The following is a 21683-nucleotide window of genomic DNA, read 5'->3' as shown; positions in this document are numbered from 1 at the left end:
CCTCTACAAGTTCAGTTTTTGTCTTGGTGTGGTTGAGTAAGCTGAAGTCTGAATGTCTAACTCTCTGAGGAAGGTATGCTTCTGGTGTCCAGCAGAGGGCGGTGTTGGCTTTGCATGTAGTTTTTGTGTACAGTTACTCCGAGCTATCCTTAGCATTCGTTTATGAATTCAGTGACAAATACAACGAAGCCATTCATCTTAAAGGGACAGTTCACCCAAAAATTCTTTAATTCATTAGTTACTCACCCTCATGTTGTTCCAAACCCATAAAACTTTCGTTCATCTTCGGAACACAAATTAAGATCTTTTTGATGAACTCTGAGCGCTTTCTGTCCCTCCATTGACAGCTACACAACTAACCACATTGACACTTCAAAAAGGTAATAAAGAGATCATAAAACCAATCCATATGAATCGAGCGGTTTATCCCAACATTATCTGCAGAGACCCGATCGGTTTATATGATGAACAGATTGAATTAGGCAGTCCCATTCATAACAATGGTAGTTGCTTGACAGTTTCTTTAGCAAATGTAAAAAAAAAAATGTGACACAAATGCGTAAATTACTCTGGCTGGTGGTACCACAAGAACACATACATAGAGAAATGTTGTTTTTTCTAGCAAACGTTTGAATGGCCATCATTGGAGAGATTATTTGTGGCTCCACATGGTTAAGTTACAGCATCTACCAGCAGGGGTTAACTGGGTCGCTAACCAGCCAAACCTTGACTCTTTGAGAAGCCCTCAAAACCAGTACCTGGTTTTAATGACATGTCAGCAATAAAAACAACACACCACTCATATAGAACACAAATTATTATTATTTTGCACTGGTTTATTAGTGCACAGAAATAAATATTCACTACAGTATCTGCATTTGTCATCACATGGAATATAAAATGAAAACAGTGACTATTCAAAATCATTAGTATAAAGATTAATGCTACACCAATTAAATTACTGGTTAAAATAATATATTATGAGGATGCACACTTTTGAACCAACCTAGTGGTTTGTAACAAAGGCAGATTCAGGTTTAGAATGCAAGTCTCCATTTACAGTTTCATTTCATTATTGTAGTTAGTGACCTTTTTTTTGTGCTTCTGACTCCCTACCAATAACATTTTCCTGCATAGCTATCCTCTTCTTTTCCTTACATCACCCTTACCAACAGGAAAAAAAGGTATCTAACTACAATAATTCTTCCAACCCCTCCTTCTCTTCAGGTATTCCCCCCTTTACTGGTCCTTCTTTCGGATCCAGCAGTAGGAGTTCCTGCCCACCCAGAAACCAGGGAAGAGCTTCTCATTTAATTTGGCTGTAAATCGATGAACCAGTTTAACCTCCTTGGAGCCGTTCTCTCCCTCTTCAACAAGGTAAAACTTGATGATGCCAGCTGGCTGGTCAGCATAGATGCCGATGACGGGGCAGAGAGGAGCCTGGAATTCTATGTTCTCTCCATTGTGCCAGACATGGTAGCAGGATCCGGCCCAGCCAACACCCCATGACAGGTCATTCTCTCCCAGGCCACACGGGCCATCCTTAGCTTTTCTCCCTGCGCTTTCACACGCTGCCCCGATCACCACCCAGCCCTCACATTCCACCTCCCAGTACCCACGATTGCCCAGAAGACCCTCCTTACACAGCACCTTCAGGAGGATATTGTGAAAGTCAGTTATGCTTACTACATGTTGACCATGACAGTCTTACAGATTACGTTCTGTCATCATTTAGTTACCCTCATGTCATTCCAAACCCGTATGACTTAATTTCTTCTGAACTGTGAGCTGAACTTGAGAACTAGATCAGTTTGATTTGCGAATGGATCATTCAGACTCGTCTTGTAAAGCAAATCGACCGATTCATTGAAAAGATATGACTCACAATCACAATACAATCACATTTTTCTTGGACTTCCAATTATGGAAGTCCATTTCCATCCCACACACAAAGATTGATAAATTGTAATTATGAAAAAAAAAGGGAGAGATAAAAAGTCATAATTATGACAAAAACAGTTGACAGACTTTGAAGTTGGCTTGAGAAAGCCTGACCAGAAAGTTTTAAAAAAGTGTTAAAAGCTTGAATTTTGAGAGTTTTCAATTTGAAGTAGTTTGAAGTTTAAAGTAATTTTAAAGCTTTTGTTACGTCCCTGATATGTCTGGGGGTAAGGGACGAACAAAATAAATAATTGTTCCAGGTGGAAAACCAAGGATGACCCAAAACATGTGTCAGATTCATGTGTTTATTCCAAACAAAATAAATAACCTCCTATCAAAAATATACGAGAGGTGTCATTAACATAAGCCCAGCTGGACACTACCCTGCACTAAGCTGAGGAAGCGGTCAAGTGGATATTTTACTCGGGATTAACATCAATCACCACATTGCCATAAACGGCAACAACCAACAAAAACAAAAAAGAAGTAGGCCTATATGTATATATAGGCTATACGTATACATATGCACACACATACACACAGCATTTACCAGTTAATATAAGGCTTAATCACTATACATCCAACCTGAAACATGAATTAAGCATCCTGGTGTTCCAGAAGTAATTTATCTCGGATGAGCCCCCACCTTCTTTAAAAGGTTTTGAAGGCGATAGATAGATAGATAGATAGATAGATAGATAGATAGATAGATAGATAGATAGATAGATAGATAGATAGATAGATAGATAGATAGATAGATAGATAGATAGATAGATAGATAGATAGATAGATAGATAGATAGATAGATAGATAGATAGATAGATAGATGAATGACAGACTTACCTAGTGGTCTAACCCTAACACTACCCCAGACCTAAACCTACCCAAAACCGAAGCGTGTTATATTGACGCTAAAGGGTGCCATATGCGTTGGATATAGACGCTTTGGCAAAAGAGTCAAAATATTACGCTTTGGGATGAGAATGCGTTGGCATATCGCTAACAGGAATTAGCATGTTGCTAGCATGCCACTAGCATGTCCTAAGATAGTTGCTAGCTTTTGGTAGTGATAGATATTTGGTGGATTATGCTTAAAGCTGCAGTCCGGCGTTTTTCCTCTTAATCTTCATCTCTGTTCGAAATCTGCAATTGCAGTCATTCGCGGAATTATCAACTTTACGTTAATAATTCCGCGCTGTGCCTCGACACAGCACAGCACGGATGAACACAATGTTTGAGGAGAGTGTGCAGCTGTCAGTCACCGCGCCGATGTGGATACTGGCATTCAGAATCACAGATTATTCTTTTTGGAAGTATGACCAACATAAGAATTTTCACCGGAAAATGTCATCTGAACAAGTAACATCCACTTTTGTTCTGGTTCTGACATTGCAGTAAATCGCGCTGATTAAATCTAACAATCGCTTATAAGTTATCATATCACGCAAAACCGAGCAAATTATACTTTGTTCTCAAATTGTTCTCAAATTGCATTGCGTGACTACATGTAATGTCCTTCTAGCCTGGATGCCAGCCCGAACCCCGCCCACAAAATTTTTTGGTTGGGAAGTTCGGTCTGGACTCGCTCCATTGAGGAGTAATTATGATCGGTTCAGAAAATGTCGGGCCAATCAAATTGCCAGGGCGGGCTTTATACGATGATGGACAGATGATCTGCAGGGACGTAATCCTCACGTTATCAAAGAGCGCTTGGTTTGAACTGGTTTCCCTCAGAGATGACTGCCGCTGGAGAACTGAGATGTAGAGATTCCGCTATCGAGTCTGTTGTAAAAGAAATCGACAGCGCATTCATTTTAAAAGACGAACAGAGAACTGCAATCAAGGCATTTGTCGATCGGAAAGATGTGTTTGCCGTCCTTCCTACGGGACTCTGCAAAAGTTTAATTTATCAGCTGGCTCCGATGGTAACTAAGAAGATGGGACGCAATGAAAACCCTGTGGTCGTTGTGGTTTCTCCTTTGGTCGCACTCATAGAGGACCAAGTAAAAGAAGCAACACTCGTTATTTTACTTCTTCCAGCGTGCGTGTAGTGGAGTTCTGTAGTTGACAACTGTGCTATGCAAAGTAGTTGACTTACTGCGTTGCTCTCATTGGTTGTAGGTCTATCCAATTGAGTGCAGAGTTTTTTTTTTCCTGGTTCGGTTAAGACACGCCTCATAATCAAAGCCCTATGAAGCAGTATTAGACTCACATTCTGACTAGAATATGAGTATGACGAAGTCAGGCTAATGTCCTTCCGATATGTCCTTGTTCTCTTACGAGAGGTTCTCTCGTACTGCGTAATATCTTACGCTAGGGGAAAACCTATTTTCCACGAGATATTGAAGCCAAAAATTATCCTTAATTTTGTATTAATGTAAAACGCGTTGCGGCAGCATGCAGACATAGGCAAGGCGGCTTGCGTGCCTATTGGCTGTCAACTGCAGCAGCCTATCGAGAGAGGCCCTTTGGTGACGGTCCCACTGCGTCACCTTCCCGCCGAAGTAGGCGTGGCCTAGCCCTATAAATATAGCTCGATGGGCTGATATCACTGATTTTTCATCTCTTCAGCGAAGCTTACGCATCGCTGGATCCGGAGTGAGAAGCCGCGCCGTCTGGAAAAGCCTTCTGCTGGACGAGCCTCAGCATCTGAAGCCGCTGGCCTTCACTTCGCCGCCTTCAGTGACTGAAGTTCAGTCGCCGGTCCTGCTACGCTATTCGGCGTATATATCCTTTACACTCTGCATAAGTGTGTGTTCGCCGCTGCGACTCACACTCTCTCTCTCTTTATTGAAAAGAGCAGCGTTTTTTTAAAGATGCTTCGTTCCAGTGGCTCGTGCCGAGCCGCACTCAGCGACGGGGACCACCATTTCATCTGCGTTTCCCGCCTGGTTAAGGATCATGCAGCTCTCGTGCTCGCTGACGGTGGCTGCCATCATTGCGGGCTATTGCCATGGTGACTCTGAGAACTCGCCTGGCATTTTTTCTCCGAGTCTGCACTTCCGCCCGCTGTAGTGCCGCGCCGTAAAGCGCTGTACTCAGCAGGTCCCCGAGCGTTCTCCAGCCCGTGAAAGCTCGCCGGTTCGCCAGTTCGAAAGCTCGCCAGCTTCACTCGAGTCGCTCACTGACGGACAACGGCCGCCGCGCGCTGCCGCTTCCGCCATTAATGACGACGAGATAGCTGCATCTGTAGAGGAGGCCAGCTGATCTATCCTGGCGTCGGACAGTGAGGATTGGGCGAGCTCTGTGGACCTCCCCCCCTTCTGTCCGCGAGTCGTCAGGGAAACGGGAGAGCAAAACCGCGGCTAGCTTTCTTTACGTTATAAGAAAGCTACCCCGCCCCCGCCCCCCGTGGGCATGCGTCACCGGCGAAATGAGGAAAGAGTGTGTTTTAGTCCCGCCGAGGCCGGACCAATCTCCATTTCTCAAACATTTCTCAGCTCCTCTTAGTTTAAACGGCTGAAAAAGTCAATATTGCAGCAATGAGCCTGTTGTATAACACGCATGCCTGCAAACAAACGCGACACACACAAAACTGTGATGACGCTCTCTTATCTGCTCGAGCTAATGTCGTTTCCCCCTGTGCCTCAGTGGCGAAACCCAAAACCTTCGTGCGAGACACCCGTGTTCGATCCCGGCTCTCGCTGCAGATAAAATTTAGTCTCGCCGCGGCCAGACTTCCACCGAAACTTTTCGCTCGTTCAGTTCCAGAAAATGCGACTGTTCCAGTGTATTTTGCAGTAAATAAGCCGGTACCACGGCCCGCTTGCCTGCACACAAATGCCGTTTCCACGGCGACCCAGAAAAATCATATAAGCATTGTATTTTGCATTGCCACAGCTGATGGTGTTATGAGTGTAATAAAATGCCCACAGCCCAGTGTTCATTTCTACACACAAACACAGCCCGGCACGGTACAGGGCTCGCACAAATGGAATCGACGCATGTCAATTGTGCATTAAATGTAGTGAATGTGCCCACAACCCAGTGCCCACAAACACTAAACACTGCATGTACCACGGTTTCTGTAAAACGAAACCAACACACATACAGTCAGCTCAGGCTGACGGTGTTTTCAGTGCAGTGAATGTGCACGCTGTCCCGCGGGACCAGAGACAACGCTCTCGTTCTGCCGCCACTATAAAAAGAGGCTATTCGCTACAGTTCGCTCGACGCCCCTGCCGCAACACGGCGCGCGTCAAATCTACAGTAAAAACCTACTTCAAGAGTTTGAAGCACCTACGTCAAGCCGAAATAGCGACACTTTTGAGCAAAGGGGCAATAGAGCCTTTATCTCAAGCTCAGAGCGAAGGGGGTCTGTACAGCAGATATTTTCTGGTACCGGAAAAAGACGGGGGTCTCAGACCCATTCTAGATCTAAGACAGCTGAACAGAGCGCTTATGAAACGCCAGTTCAGAATGCTCACAACCAGGAAAATCATCGCGCAAATTCGCCAAGGGGACTGGTTTACGTCAATAGATCAGAAGGACGCTTACTTCCAGATACAAGTAGCGTCACGTCACAGGCGATTCTTGAGATCCGCCTTCGAGGGCCAGGCATATCAATACACAGTCCTACCGTTCGGCCTGTCTCTTGCACCCCGTACATTTATAATGTGCATGGACGCAGCTCTCGCGCCCCTGAGACTTCGGGGCATGTGAGTTTTGAACTACTTGGACGATTGGCTGATTCTAGCTCGATCTCATTCAGAGCTCATAGAACACAGGACCATATTACTCGAGCACCTCGAGAATCTGGGTCTCACAGTCAATTGGGCGAAAAGTTCGCTGTCTCCCAGTCAGGAAATATCCTTCCTGAGTACAGAACTGAACTCGACTGTCGCCAGAGCGCAGACTGAACATTCAGCGCATCACGAAATCCTTCCGCTGCGGCACTATAGTCCCGCTCAAGAGGTTTCAGAAAATGCTGGGTCTCATGGCCTCAGCATCATCAGTACTCCAGCTGGGTCTGCTGTGCATGCGCCCACTGCAGTTATGGCTAATAGCACGAGTACCGCCTCGAGCTTGGGCCTCCGGTCTGTTTCGCCTCAAGGTCGATCAGAAATGCGTCACAGCTCTGATACCTTGGAGAGCGACCGACTGGTGCCAGTCAGGTGTAAGCCTGGGGACTTCCCCGAGTGTGCAGGTGGTGTCCATGGACGCCTCCACATCGGGATGGGGAGCGCTGCACGAGGGCAGACCGTTCTCCGGCCAGTGGTCAGAATGATAGAAGCTCCTACACATAAACTGTCTAGAAAAGATGGCAGTCGACAGTGCACTGAGGCGCCTTTGTCCCCGTATAAAAGGGCACCACATCTTGGTCCACTCGGACAACATATCGGTGGCAGCCTACATAAATCACCAGGGCGGCGCCAGATCCCGAAACCTTTACAGGCTGACAGAACGCCTCCTGGTCTGGGCTCAGCACAATCTGCGCTCACTGAGAGCAGCACATGTGCCTGGTCGCCTGAATTTGGGGCCAGTCAGACTGTCCAGAAACAATGTTCCAGCAGGAGAATGGTCTCTGCACCCGCAGACAGTCCTTCTGCTGTGGGAGACATTCGGCAGAGCGCAAGAACGCTCACTGTCCGAAGTTTTTCTCCAAGAGCAGGGATGCGCTGGCCCATGTCTGGCCCCGCTGCCCGCTCTATGCTTTTCCCCCAGTTTTGCTCCTGCCTCAGGTGTTGGAACGAATCAGGGAAAACGGATGTTCAGTGCTCCTTGTGGCTCCGCTCTGGACAAACCAAGCTTGGTTCCCAGTCCTGATGCAGCTGACGAGCACTGCCCCATGGCCAATACCGATGAGGAAAGACCTCCTCTCTCAGGCCAAGGGCTCGATTTGGCATCCTCGCCCGGAGCTGTGGTCCCTGCACGCATGGGCCATCAACGGGTACCCCCAAATCTCCCCGAGGGAGTGTTAAACACGATCACGCAGGCTAGAGCGCCGTCCACTAGACGACTCTATGCCTCAAATTGGTCAGTGTTTGCTGGCTGGTGCAAAGCCTGAGGCTTTTCACCCCCAGACTGCGGGGTTACGGAAGTGCTCTCCTTCCTTCAAGAGCTGCTGGATAAGGGCAGGACCCCATTCACGCTCAAAGTTTATGTGGCGGCCATAGCTGCGTTTACAAAACTCGCGACTGGCCAGTCACTGGGGAAAAATGATCTGGTCATCCGCTTCCTAAAAGGAGCTAAGAGGTTAAATCCTCCCAGACGCCCCTCAATCCCCATATGGGACCTTTCCACGGTTCTGGAAGCCATGAAAGGTGCCCCGTTTGAGCCGATCCATCTGTCGGACATGAAACACCTGTCGTTCAAGACAGCGTTTTTTATGGCTCTCGCTTCAGTAAAGCGCATAGGGGATTTACAAGCGCTCTCAGTAAGTGCAACGTGTTTGGAATTTGGGCCAAATGACTCGAAAGTCATACTCAAACCAAGACACGGATATGTGCCTAAATCCCTCAACACACCATTCAGGGCCCAGGTGATTTCCCTATCCGCCCTTCCGGTTTATAACGAGGAGATGGACGCGAGCTTCCTTTGCCTAGTCAGGGCATTAAGAGCTTATGTGTCTCGCTCGTCTGTTTTCAGACAGACTGAGCAGCTCTTTGTTTTGTTCAGCGGACGTGCTAAGGGACTAGCTGCGTTGAAACAGAGCCTATCTAGATGGATAGTTGACGCCATAGCGCTGGCATACACGTCAAAGGGCCTTAAGTGCCCTTTAGGTGTTAGAGCGCACTCCACAAGAGGCATGGCCTCGTCGTGGCCTTGGTCTAGCGGGATTACCTTACAAGATATCTGTATGGCGGCAGGCTGGGCCCCCCCCGTCTACATTTATAAGGTTTTATAACCTAGAGGTTCCTGCCTTACAGTCTAAACTACTATCGGTATAAAATCAAGTACTGTCTGCCCCGCTGCTTCGGCGCAGAATACTACAATCGCTTGAGCACCGCTCGCTGACCGATAAAATTACCCCATGGCCATGGGCAAAAAGTAAGACCCACACTGTTACACAGTTCAGGCCGAATGTTTTCACCCTGACTGTGTGAAACACTGTGACAGTGATTAGCTCCTTTGGGATGCTAACTTATTGGGAATGACGCTGTTAGCCTCTCTTCTCAGACTCTCTGTGAGTCCCTGGTGATTGTGCACTATATGAGCCCCGGGCACCTGCCCTTGGGACTTTGGTGTTGGATCCCAGCACGCACGGCGTTTTACACTGTGTTCCCCTAGCGTAAGATATTACGCAGTACGAGAGAACCTCTCGTAAGAGAACGTACTCGGTTCTCTCTAGAAGAGGGAACGAGTACTGCGTATCTTGCCGTGCCTGCAACACGCTCTGGTTCGCTTCGGCGATGAAAAACCAGTGATATCAGCCCATCGAGCTATATTTATAGGGCCTTCGAGTCATTTGGCCCAACGCCTACTTCGGCGGGAAGGTGACGCAGTTGGACCGTCATTGCGCCCCCATTGGACCGTCACCAAAGGGCCTCTCTCGATAGGCTGCTGCAGTTGCCGCAGGACAGCCAATAGGCACGCAAGCCGCCTTGCCTATGTCTGCATGCTGCCGCAACGCGTTTTACATTAATACAAAATTAAGGATAATTTTTGGCTTCAATATCTCGTGGAAAAGAGGTTTTCCCCTAGTGTAAGATATTACACAGTACTCGTTACCTCTTCTATTCCCACGTCTTCGCATGGGTCCGGTTGCAGTCTCTTTTTTCCTGTAGCCACTCCGAAGTCCGAACGAAGTCTTTTGCATTTTACAGCGGGTGAATCTGTTGTCACTGGTGATTGTCGTTTGAACCTTTCTGGATCCGCCATCAAATTGATAAGTTTAATTATATCAAGTGCTGTGAGAAAAGGCTATAAATTCTCCACCTCCAGAATCCTCACACGCAATATAGCCTACTAGCCGAGACTCCTTCTTTATGTGTACAGATGTGACGTAATGACACAAAGACAAGCTCGAATCTCCCGTGGAAATTCACCAGTACCACTGGAATTAAAAACATTATTACAAGCTTATACCGCTTTGAATCGAGCTAAGGCAAGCAGAGAGTTTTGAACACTGACTGGTTATGTATTTTCTCAAATATGTATTTTGGATCCTTTTTAACCTAAAAAAAGCCACGGACTGCAGCTTTAAATACTCTATTAGAGTTTTTGTATAAAAGTTTTGACCCCCTGAATGAAAGTCTATGGGACTTTTCCTGGTTTTGATCGTCTGCTTAGATCAAGTCAGATCAGTTAGAAAAGATATACAGAAGTTTGACCTGAGTTTGGTGGTTGTAGCTAGTTTAGATATCATTTAATGAAAATAATGAAATAAAAAGAATAATTATAACATAAAACATTATGAGATTTTGATTTCAAATGTCATAATTCTGACTAGTTTTCTCATAATCACGAATTGGTATCTCATAATTTCAACTTTTATGTCATAATTATGTCTTTAAGTCATGTTTTTTGTTGATCAATGTTTATATGTGAATAAGCACTTCAATTAAATCTGATCAAATCATTTTGTATATATATATCGTGTACACGTACATCGTGTCTCTTCAGAAGACATGGATTAAACCACTAAATTCATATAAATTACTTTTACGATGTATTTCTGTACTATGTGAAGCTTGACAATTTTGACTACGTAATGGATGGACAAAACAAATGAGAGAATGTTCTTTTTGTTCTGAAGATGAATGAAAGTTTTGGAAAGACATGAGGGATAAATGATGACAAAACTTACATTTTTGTGTGACCAAACCCTTTTAAAGCATAAATAAAAAAGACAGTAGGCCTACTAAAAGAATGTATATCCATGAGAGGATATAAAATGGATTTATATTATACTACAGATTTGAACAACAACAACAACAAAAATAGAGACAGATAGAGGAGACTGACTTGCTTACCTGTGGTGAATGTTCATATCTCTCTGATCTGTCCAGAACAGGACACACTTCCTCTGACATACGTGACACTTTGGCCCCACCTTCTGAGAGCCACAACATTTTCTGAGCAGTTCTATCATCCAGAGAAAGATTTATCCAGTCTGAGAGAGAAATAACATTTCAGAGGACAAGCGGCTATAAACTTACAATACAGAACCATATAAAAGGACTGTCCCATGCTGATGCGTACACTTCATCAGCTCAGCTCTAGTATTGGGCTCGGTGATGTTGGGCTCATACGGTGGTGCCTTTGCTGTGATGGAAGGGAGAAGAAAGAGAAAGAGGTCATTATATTATTTACCACGACTGCACAATCCTATTTAAATGTCAGCTGTCTACTGGAGGCTCAGGCTTCAGGTGATCTCCATTGTATTATGATCCACTCCCATTAACACTATTAAGACAGAGAGGTGTAAAGACCGCAGCTGTCTTTGTTGGATTGCATGGTTCACAAGTACCTGCAGGATTTGCTTCTGCTCTTGATCCTTTTCTTCCTGTATGAGTGAAAATTGACATCAATTAACATCAGGGGTTAACCTCAAAACACTTTAAATGAAGCAATGGGCAGTTTTAGGATTACACTGACACTACACAAGCATTCTAGAGTCTTCCATTTCTATACATTGCTTTTCTGATCCGCTTTCCTTACCTCTCGCGTGCAATGTATCACCCTATGGTATGCCATTCATCTTCCCCCACTGTTGTTAGCACTGCATCATATAGTTTACCCATGCCTGTCAGGGTTTATGTTACATCTAAGAAGCATGCTAGGCCTAAACTTACATTCACCATGGACACACATCACAGGCTCTGACAGCAGTTTCTAAAAATACTTAATTTCCATGGTGTTATTGGCATGTTTATGTCCAGCACTGGGCTTGCAGGTTTAACACTTTTCTCTCTATTATTGATTTTCACAAGCACCTTCTCAGAAAACCATCTGCGGTCTTCTTGCTCATGCATTAGTGCTCCCACATTTTTGCCTTCTTTTGTTAATGTGGACATTAACATTAGTTGCTCCCTCCCTTCGGTTATCATAATGCTCAGGAGCATTAAGTGTATTAGTTCAACTTTTTTGTCAATTTAAGTGTTAAGTGCCAGAGGGGGAGAAGGTCACTGTAACAATGAATTGTACAAGACTTCCACATAGTGTCCTGAAAAAAGAGTGTTGTAGTGGTTAAAACAGAAAGGTTGCTGGTTTGAGGCCTGCAAGTGGCAATTATCTTTCTCTTTTTTTTTTCTTTTTTTTAAGTTACATGGCTATATATGGTTATATTTTGTCTTTTTATGGCTTTATTGGACTGGACAGAGTAGAGATTAGAGAGGAAACCACAAGTGGAGCAAGAGGCACGGGATCAGCAAAGGATCTTGAACTGGGAATCGAACTCGGGTCTGCGGAGTTGCAGTTGCATTGTATGTCAGAGCGCTGACCTCAAGGCTATCGACTCCGACAAAGATAATTTTTCTCTTTTTTTTCAGTTAAATATCTACAAATTCTTAAGAGAAGATAAATTTACTTGACAAGCAAGACTGCATATTATGTTTTCAGAGAATGTATCTTTATAGAATTGCACTTTTACCACAAAAAAACATATGTTAAAATATTTGGCCAAAATACAAATGTGTTTTGTTTTACTGCATTGACATACATTTTTAAGTATGGGAAAAGGGAAAAGGTCTATGGATTTTGGCTTAAATATGAATACATTTTGCAGTGTTGCTTCTCAAATAAATGATTCTTATTTTAAGGTATATTTTTTAGCCATTTTATTTGAGATATTTTTCAACGTTTTTAAATATTTTAGTGCTATATCGTTAGATCAAAAGACTAACACTTTAACACTTTATTTTACTGTATCCTTGTTAGTTTACTGTAATAAAAACTATATATGCATATAATTACAACCAAATCCTAACCTTATAGTAAGTACATGTAGTTAATTATTATTACTCAGTACTTAAATGTATAATTACACTGTAACACGGACACCTTAAAATAAAATGTAACCATGTCATATTTTCAGTGTAGGGTTCTGCTGTCGGCTGATTAAAAAAAAGGTCTGAAAGTGACACCTTGCAGAATTTTTGTCTCACTCTCAGTGAAACCAGATACCATCAGATATCCCCATCAGAGGTGACTGGCATCACTTTAATGGATCTTCGTGACAGCGTGCAGCCCTAAATGATCGGGTCAGCTGTGTTCCAATGCATACAGGACAGGGACTTCTGTACACCTGTTCAAGACCCCCACCACTGTTTGTGATCTTGCTGACAATCACTGAAAACAGATCAGTTCAGTAATCACCATCATCGCCAAGCGCCAACATTATCATCTTTTATCAACCTTCAATTATTTTATATGTTATACATCTCGAAGACACACATGCTCTATGCACATCGTGACAAGCAGGCCCTTGAGGCCATCAAGTAATTATGAGATACAAGCTCGATCAAATGGAGGATAATGAAAAATGGCGGTGCAGTCATTAATCTTTATTAATGTTAAGCACATGAAATGAAACCTTAGAAATAATCCAGGTGCACATATAAATACCATCAATACCTTTGGGCTTAAACACAGGCAGTTATAGAGGAATGGATGGTAGAGGAACGAAGGGAACGGAGGTGGTAAGGGATCAGGGCCAGAGATTAGCAACTGCTGCTGACAGGTCACTCCATCAGTCAGCCTGTTTCACCCTCTCTTCGGGACCTCTCCCTTATAGGGGCTGGTATGGAGGGACTCAGAAAGAACAAGAGGGAGGGGTCGAGCAGAACAGCCAGCATACTGTACTATAACCATGGTCATGAAGCAGAGCTCCAAAATAAAACAAGTCAGAAAGATCTCGGTGAGTCTCTGTTCACGCAATTTAAAGACGCACTGACAGCTCTTCAAGTTAGGGGTTTCTCCCTGGTGTAAGATTCAACGCTGGTGTTTTGTGAGTGGTAACTTGGTGGAGAATGACCATGGAAAATGATGTAAACAAGAGGTACATGGAGGGGGTCTGGGGGACAACCTTATTTCAAAATCCCTTATGTCCAATGAGGGGTCATCCACAAAGGCTCGTTCATGCACATCTTTCACCAGATCAGCACATAACTGTGAAAGGTTTGGCACAGATCAGAAGACATATGTATTATTGTCTCATTTTCCAGTAAAAAACAATAGCAACAACAAAACCCCGGAAAAGGTCATTTTCTTCCCGGACATCAAGTTTACGGGCATTTCTTTTAAAAGTGACATAATATGCCCTTTTCACAAGATGTAATATGAATCTATGGTGTCCCCAGAATGTGTCTGTGAAATTTCAGCTCAAAATACCCCCCAGATCATTTATTATAGCCTAGGTTGTCAAATTTCCCCTCACAAAAACAAAGTTTGCTTTATGAAACAGAATCAACCGACAATAAGTCTGACTAACCAAAATAAGCCTGGCTTGTATTCTAATCTTGTTTTATGGAACAGCCCTCATGTGCGTCTAAAAGTTGCAATCTCTTCCGGAGACTCTCCGTAAGGCTGCACTCCGCTACTGGTTATTTCTGAGATTTTGGATGATTCACGTGTTTTGTTATTGTTATTAGTAAGTTGTTATATGGCAACTTATGCTGGGAAACTAACCTGAGGGCTGTTCCATAAAACAAGATTAGAATACAAGCCAGGCTTATTTTGGTAAGTCACTTATTGTCGGACGATTCTGTTTCATAAAGCAAACTTAAAATAATTCAAACTCAGTTACTCTGGCAACTTATGCTGGGAAACTAACCTGGTCCAGGGCAGGCTAACTGTCAGGCTAATAAGCCTGAGTTGTTACACCGTTCCTCTAACACTGACCACGAGAAACACAATGAAATTACCACTGACACTCTCCCATACCATTATTTGACTTTATATACAGTATATATATATTACATAAACAATTGATATTATACAATATAATTTAACATGTTTGTAGGTCTTGTATCATTTATCAAACACACAATATATATCCTACAGGTGTTCTTTCCTTACTGGTTGAATGTTTTGTGCCCAAGTTTTAATTATATTGTTTTAAAGATTTATGAATACATTTCTCTCTGGTTTTGTTTGGCAGCTGTAGTACATTTTTATGGTTAGAAGAACATTAGAACTTTACAATCTTTAAAAAAAAGCTTTTTAAAGCAGAAATTAAAATCACAAAATTAAAAATAAATAATTACAAAAGCACAGACTAAATTCGAACTGTATGACGAATCTGAACTTAGTAATTGGCCAACAGTAGGCTATATTAGCCTACATTTGATTTACCCCATTACAATAGTCCCTTTATAGTTATTGCTATCATAAAAATAAAATACACTTACTTTTAGGTTTAAAATTCTAAATAGGGCATATCTAATGTCCAACAACAAATATTTTAGCATATATATATATATATTTTTATATCTTTATTATGTCTTTCAATTCAAACACATTTAACACAATTATACAAATGGACAGTTACTTTAAAGACATAATATTTCCCCCAATAATTATTCCTTATTTTTAAGTAAATACATTAAATAACAAATAACTAAAATTAAAAGGGAGGGATGGTTATATAAAAAAGTAATTTGCATGTAATATGTATTCCTTTATTTTATGGAATATTCTTTGATTTTAGAGTTGCCCATATCTTTTCAAAATGTATACTTTTGCTCTTAATTTCATGTTATCTTCTCCATACTTTAGAAACTAAATCAAACCAATCTGGGGATTCTTGCTTTCTCCCTCCAAAAATTATTGCTTTAAAAGCTGTAATTCTCAGTAATCTAAATAAGTAGGCTATATGTCATAAACATACACCCAAAACTACAATTTGTATATTTATTATATTTGGTTCCTTAAAAAATGTCTTCCTTGAATCAGCCTACTTCTTTTCATTTTTTTTTTTTTTTTTTTTTTTTTTTTAAGTATAACATTTAGGCTATGAGTGTAATGAGCTATAAGTTCACCGCAACTTATCCAACATCCTAAAGATAAATGATTATAGTTAGAAGATATTTCTGGTGTTATAAAATATTGCATATAAATTTTCTAAGCAAAATGTATATTTAAGTCAGAATTAAGCTATTGCACTATGTGGCGCGCAGCAGCGCTCGTTCAACGTGAAGTTTAGCAGCAAAATGGAAATACTTGCACGACTTTCCAACATTTACAGATATTTTTGCACAGAGGAAAACATGTCTCAAATGCATAAAACAGCACAACATGCTGTTTGCTGTGGTGGATCGATTTGATCCATGGTCGACCTCTAGGGCTGCTTAAGAAAAGCGTGCACACGCAATTACCTAGACTAGATGAACCTGGATCAAATTAGTGGGATTGCGTGAACTTTAATTACCTTTTATGAAACCGCTTTAGCCCAAATTTATTTGTTAAGTTAATTCAAGTCATGGTGTTGGAGTTTAATCCCCGCTTTTCTTAGCGTCTTTTATGAAACAGAATGGTTAGTGCATCCTAATTTATGTAGTTGTTAATTGATTCATCTCATTGACTTGCATGTACTGTCATGTTCAACTACACAAGTTGACACAGTTCCCAGAGGTCTTTCTAAGACAGCTGTGAAATGTTTTGGTCAAATAGTGTTCTGTGTGCTCGTCTGTGCAGCCAACAGTTTGCGTGCTTTGCTCGAACTTTTGCCAATGCTAGAACTGGTTACACTGTTGTCACTTGTGAAAACCAAATGATTGGGGGCGGTAATATTATGATAAGATCCCCTTCCTACGTCAGAAGGGGAGCGAAATCTGATCGGCTTATATTTTGGCATGCTTGCAGAGAAAGGCTTACCAAAACAAAGTTACTAGGTTGTCACTTTTCACGTTTTCTGTGTTCGTAGATGCACTGGGGACCGGATTATAGCACTTAAACACGGAAAAAGTCAGATTTTCATGATATGTCCCCTTTAACTCTAAAAACACAACTCAATGCAATGCATATTGTGAAAAATCAATATCTAATAATATTAATTCGTTTTGTACATATATCGCTATTATCGCTACTCAGAGTGATTTATATGGAAGGGGGAAATCTCCTCAACCACCACCAATGTGCAGCATCCACCTGGATGATGGACGGCAGCCATATTGCGCCAGAACGCCCAGAACACACCAGCTTACTGGTGGAGAGGAGACGATGGTGGTGATGAAGCCAATCAGTGCAAATATATATATATATATATATGGGGGTGATTAGGAAGTCATGACGATGGACAGAAGCCAAAGGGCAAATTTGGCCAGGATGCCGGGGTTAAACCCCTACTCTTTTTTCGATGGACATCCTGGGATCCTTAATGACCACAGAGAGTCAGGACCTCGGTTTAACGTCTCATCCGAAGGACAGTGCTTTTTGACAGTATAGTGTCCCCATCACTATACTGTGGCGTTAGGGCCCACACAGACCACAGGGTGAGCGCCCCCTGCTGGCCTCACTAACACCTCTTCCAGCAGCAGGAGGTCTCCCATCCAGGGTGGGCCATCACCCATATCACCCTGAATCTACAATTCCTTCATATTAACATGGTAAATTTGTGGCATTGTTTACACACTTTTCTTATATGTTTAACACAAGACTATTTTTTTTTTTAAATTAAAAAAAAATTATTACATTTATTAAACAATATATTGTTGTAAAATATTAAGAATTTATTGAGCTTTATGCTTAAAAAATAATGAATAAATTATTATTTTTACATTTGTACTTACATAATTCAAGATATTATCTAAAGAAGTTTTTAAAAGTCTTACAAAAAATAGTGCTTCTCAAGTAAATGTATTATATATAAACATATATATTCTTAAAATATAATACTTTTACTTGAAAATCTTTTTTTTTTTTAAACTGGAAAATAAGACTGTTTAAAAAAAGTCTTTGCATTGCAGGAAATTACAAACATGTAAGAGTAGTGAAGATTGATAAAGATGTGTCATTCATACTTGTGGACACCATGAGCATGGCATCAAGGTAAAATCTGTTGTATTATCCATGTTATAGTTTCAAAAAATTTTATAACCTTCATGAAACCTTGTCCTTTTATTGAATCTTTACAATAAAACTTTCATCATATAAACTGGAGCAACCTTCTACTGTTGAGTAAGTTTGAACTTCACCTCTTTTTAGCATCAGCTTGTTGTTGACCTCAGGGTCTTTGCTAGGCTTTGGTGTCTTTTGCTCGTGATGACAGTGCAGAAAGCGAGTTGTTTGTGTTGGACACGTCCGTAGCGTGTCTTGCCAACCCCTGCCATGCACCCAGCCACTATGGGCATGGGATGGTTCATATTTGGTGGTTGGATCAAGGAGATGCTATGCTATGATGATTTGAGAGGGAAGGCGATGGATATGATCTTGTGGCCCTGGCCCCCTGAGTGTTGAAAAGCTCATGCTGAGTGTCGGCCTTCTGTTGATTGCTTACTTGAAACAGGCCCGATGGAAAATAACATGAACAGACAGATGCACAAATAGAGGGATTCATGTCTGTAAAGGGAGATTTTGGAGGTGTGACACATTACAGTCCTGAGAAAGACATTCTACCCGCTTGGATAAGAGACCTTCTCAGGTATTGGTTAGATCAGATCTCTCTTAACAGTGATTGAGTTGGTTTCCATGCTGACTTAGATTCCTGAGAATTACGCACTCATGGTGTCTCATGAGCTTGTGGTGACTAATCTTGCCGAATACTGCCATGCCCAGTAAGTCAGACCCAACTTGCCTAAATCACTGAAGGCATACAAGGACGGTAGAGGGGTGGAGATAAGTTACTGTGGAGGGTTTTACACTTCATTATTCTTGTGATCAAGAAGGCGGCATGTCATCATTGATAAGTTCATAAGAAATCAGTGGGAGCCTCTTTTCAACTTTTAATAAGGTGTTAACAAGGTGAAAGGCAATACTAAAAATTATATTATATTATTTAATTTGACATGTTTACTTATTTTATATTGTTTTAATTGAAAATTATGAATAATATTTTTACATTTTAATACAAAATAAATATTAAAAATTAAAATGAGCAAAAGATTTTAATCCAACTAAAAAATTGAAATGAAATTAAGAGCAAGATGGAAGAGAAAGTGATAGAGTTGTTGAGATGACAGATGAGGACGAAGTGTTAAAGTAGAAGGGTGAAAGAGGTACCGTGCAACTATATAACACCTGAAAGAAGATTCATCTGATGACTGCAGATCGGGTTACTTCTGTACATATACATCAATCTCACTGTCTGATATTGAATTTGGAAACATTTGAAATATGCAATTACTTATAGTGTTGGGCATACACAGTATTTGTAAATGCTGAGTAAAAGCCTTGTTTATGTGTACATATCTCGCATTTGACCTCTTTAAAGCACTTTAAATAGTATGTATGTGATAAGACTGCTTGAGTCTAAAGGATGTTTAACAACATGCTTATCTTAAAATATATGCAGGGCCAAGAGAGAGTGGTCTTGTATGAGCATCTTTCCTCTTATTATAATTTGTTGTCGAAAGATTGAGTAGAGCAGCTGCTAAACTCTTTGTGTCTGTAAAGACTATTATTATTTTCCTGTGAGCCAATGAGATGTTAAGCTGTGCAGAAGAGCCCGGAGAGTAACAGTATGACAATAATGTCCAAGGTGCCCTCTCCTCATGCTGTCGGCCGTTAGTCTTTCCTGTGTACCTCTGATCTCAGCTTTCTCGGAGTATCCGCAACTCACACAAACTGTCAGAATAACCTTCCATCAAGTCAGCATTGTGGTGACACTTTTAGTTTGGATACTGTCACCAGAGCTGTAAATACTGCAGGTCCTAGGCATGTAGACTCGGTTTGAAGTGTCCAGAAAGATGTGTGTTTGCATGACCAGGTGCATTCCACAGTCTGAGATGAATTATTATCATTACATTTCAGACTACGGTCACACACACATGCACACATATTTACTTAGCTCTCTCAATAGGGGTATTCCATGGACTACTTTTGGTTTTATATACATTTATTTATTCACAAATGAGGACTTCCCTAAAAGGAGGTTTTGTCAGATTTAGCTCACTACAAAGTTGTCCACAAAAATGGTTGACACACACACACACACACACACACACACACACACACACACACACACACTATTTTCCCCTTCGTTTCAATTATACCTGTCAGTTAGGTTATTTTATGTTTTCAATTTTGTGATCTACCACGATAAACGAGAATATAAATATAAAATTATATATAATACAAATCAAATATTCATAAATTAAATAACTATTTTTTTTAATCAAACTAAATATAATTATACCATAACCACAAATATAGACTTTGTTTACTAGGGCTTTTCCTCGGGCAACTTAATTTTCTTATGCCCTCACTTAGTCTTGCTGGGGTTTTTAATTTTTTATTAAGTGACTTGTACATTTGATTTTTGATTTTATATTCTATCTTACCATGCCAATTTTTTTCTGTTGATCTCCCTCCATTTATATCTATGTGAAAATTGAGGTACATAAATATGTCTTCTATAAAGCACTGCTTTACTTCTATAAAGCACAAGTTTTACTTATTTACTTCTGTGCCAGATTATTAAAAAATATCAAGCAACATCCAATGGTGCATTTGTTGCAAGTTATAGTTCTTAGCTTAATTGAGGTAGAAAGTGACAACAAGGTGTCCTGGCAAACAGGTGAGCCTGTTTGGAAAATAGTACATTGATATAGGTAAGGTAATGAGAGCAGTCCTTACCTGCGTTCTTTGCTTCAGGCATGATTCCGTTGGTGCTTGGGGTACTACTGGGCATTGCAGGGGTGGATGAGCGTCTTTTGACTCCGAGTCTCTCAGTCTCTGGGTTCCCTTCTTATTCACTCTTGAAAAAAGGGGGGAGGAAAATACACTGCCTATGGGGAGGGGGTCTGTAGGTGGTTGAGGTGGTGAACATGAGGTTGATCCTGTCACTTAAACCATGTGTAGTTCACGTGTACCATGAAATGAGCCAATAAAAGGATATAGTACAGCACACATACTCACAGTTGTGAATATGAAGCAGATCTTATGAGAAAAAAAGCGCAGAGTGCAAATGTTTCAAGAAAATAGCATGGTATTTTAGTTTATTTCACTGAAAGTGTTTTGTGCAAAAAGTGTTTAATTTTTTTTTTTGTTTATACAAAGAGAAGAAAGAATAGGTTTTCTGACCCCAGAGTTCAGCATGCGCCAGGGCGTCTGACATTGCACTTACATTACCGTCACACGCAACCCAAACATTATTCGGTTCACCTTTTTATGTTGTGGGAAATGTTATGTATCCACAGCAACTTTGCCAATACTGAGATTTTGGACTTGCAAATGGACCTGGAGGGTGTCATAAGAAGCCAAAGATTTAGACCTAGCTTTCCTCTAAAACACCTTGAAGCAATGTGGATTGAAATAAATTATTTACTAATATTGCTGACATTTGGCTGAAGAACTTGTCACCTCATATAAGGCCTCCAAAAATGATATCATTATTGCTTAACCCTCTGGGGTCCAAGGTGTTTTTGGGGTCCTTGAGATGTTTCGACATACTCTGACATTTGTGCTTTTTTCAGTTGCTTATAAACATATTACTGGCAAAGGTGTAATTACACTCTATTTAGCACACACAGGGCTACCATAATGTGTTATCAACATGTATGTACATTTTTGTATTTTTGAGAGAATATTGTTTATGCGTGGTTATTGAAAAAACTAAAACTTAAAGTTTCTGAAATAAGGCCACAAAACACATACTAAATATGTGTCCACAAGACTTTTGACTAATGGATGTTGTGGCCTAG

At 41.3% G+C, this 21683-nt stretch overlaps 1 protein-coding gene across 1 annotated transcript; it reads right to left on the bottom strand.

Annotated features, from left to right (window-relative positions):
* Positions 1–804: 804 nt before the first annotated feature.
* zgc:195001 (uncharacterized protein LOC567531 homolog) lies at positions 805–20755 on the bottom strand. Its single transcript, XM_056244206.1, has 5 exons — positions 20617–20755; positions 11354–11389; positions 11086–11148; positions 10857–10996; positions 805–1650 (listed from the first exon to the last, which is right to left on the bottom strand). Exons 1-5 carry the CDS (start codon positions 20669–20671, stop codon positions 1240–1242), a joined length of 705 nt encoding a protein of 234 aa, XP_056100181.1. The 5' UTR covers positions 20672–20755; the 3' UTR covers positions 805–1239.
* Positions 20756–21683: the final 928 nt, after the last annotated feature.

The sequence above is a fragment of the Rhinichthys klamathensis genome, unplaced genomic scaffold (genome assembly GCF_029890125.1).
Source record: "Rhinichthys klamathensis goyatoka isolate OS25496 unplaced genomic scaffold, OSU_Roscu_1.1 h1tg000937l_1, whole genome shotgun sequence".
In the NCBI taxonomy this organism is placed as follows: domain Eukaryota; kingdom Metazoa; phylum Chordata; class Actinopteri; order Cypriniformes; family Leuciscidae; genus Rhinichthys; species Rhinichthys klamathensis.
This window is presented reverse-complemented; position numbering and strand designations above follow the sequence as displayed.

Excerpts from the sequence above, each read along its gene's own strand:
- zgc:195001 (XM_056244206.1), bottom strand. The coding sequence starts at position 20,671 with ATGCCCAGTAGTACCCCAAGCACCAACGGAATCATGCCTGAAGCAAAG. Across the intron at positions 11,390-20,616 it reads GCCTGAAGCAAAGAACGCAG|GAAGAAAAGGATCAAGAGCA; the intron begins GTAAGGACTGCT and ends TCACTCATACAG. Across the intron at positions 1,651-10,856 it reads GATATGAACATTCACCACAG|GTGCTGTGTAAGGAGGGTCT; the intron begins GTAAGCAAGTCA and ends ATCCTCCTGAAG.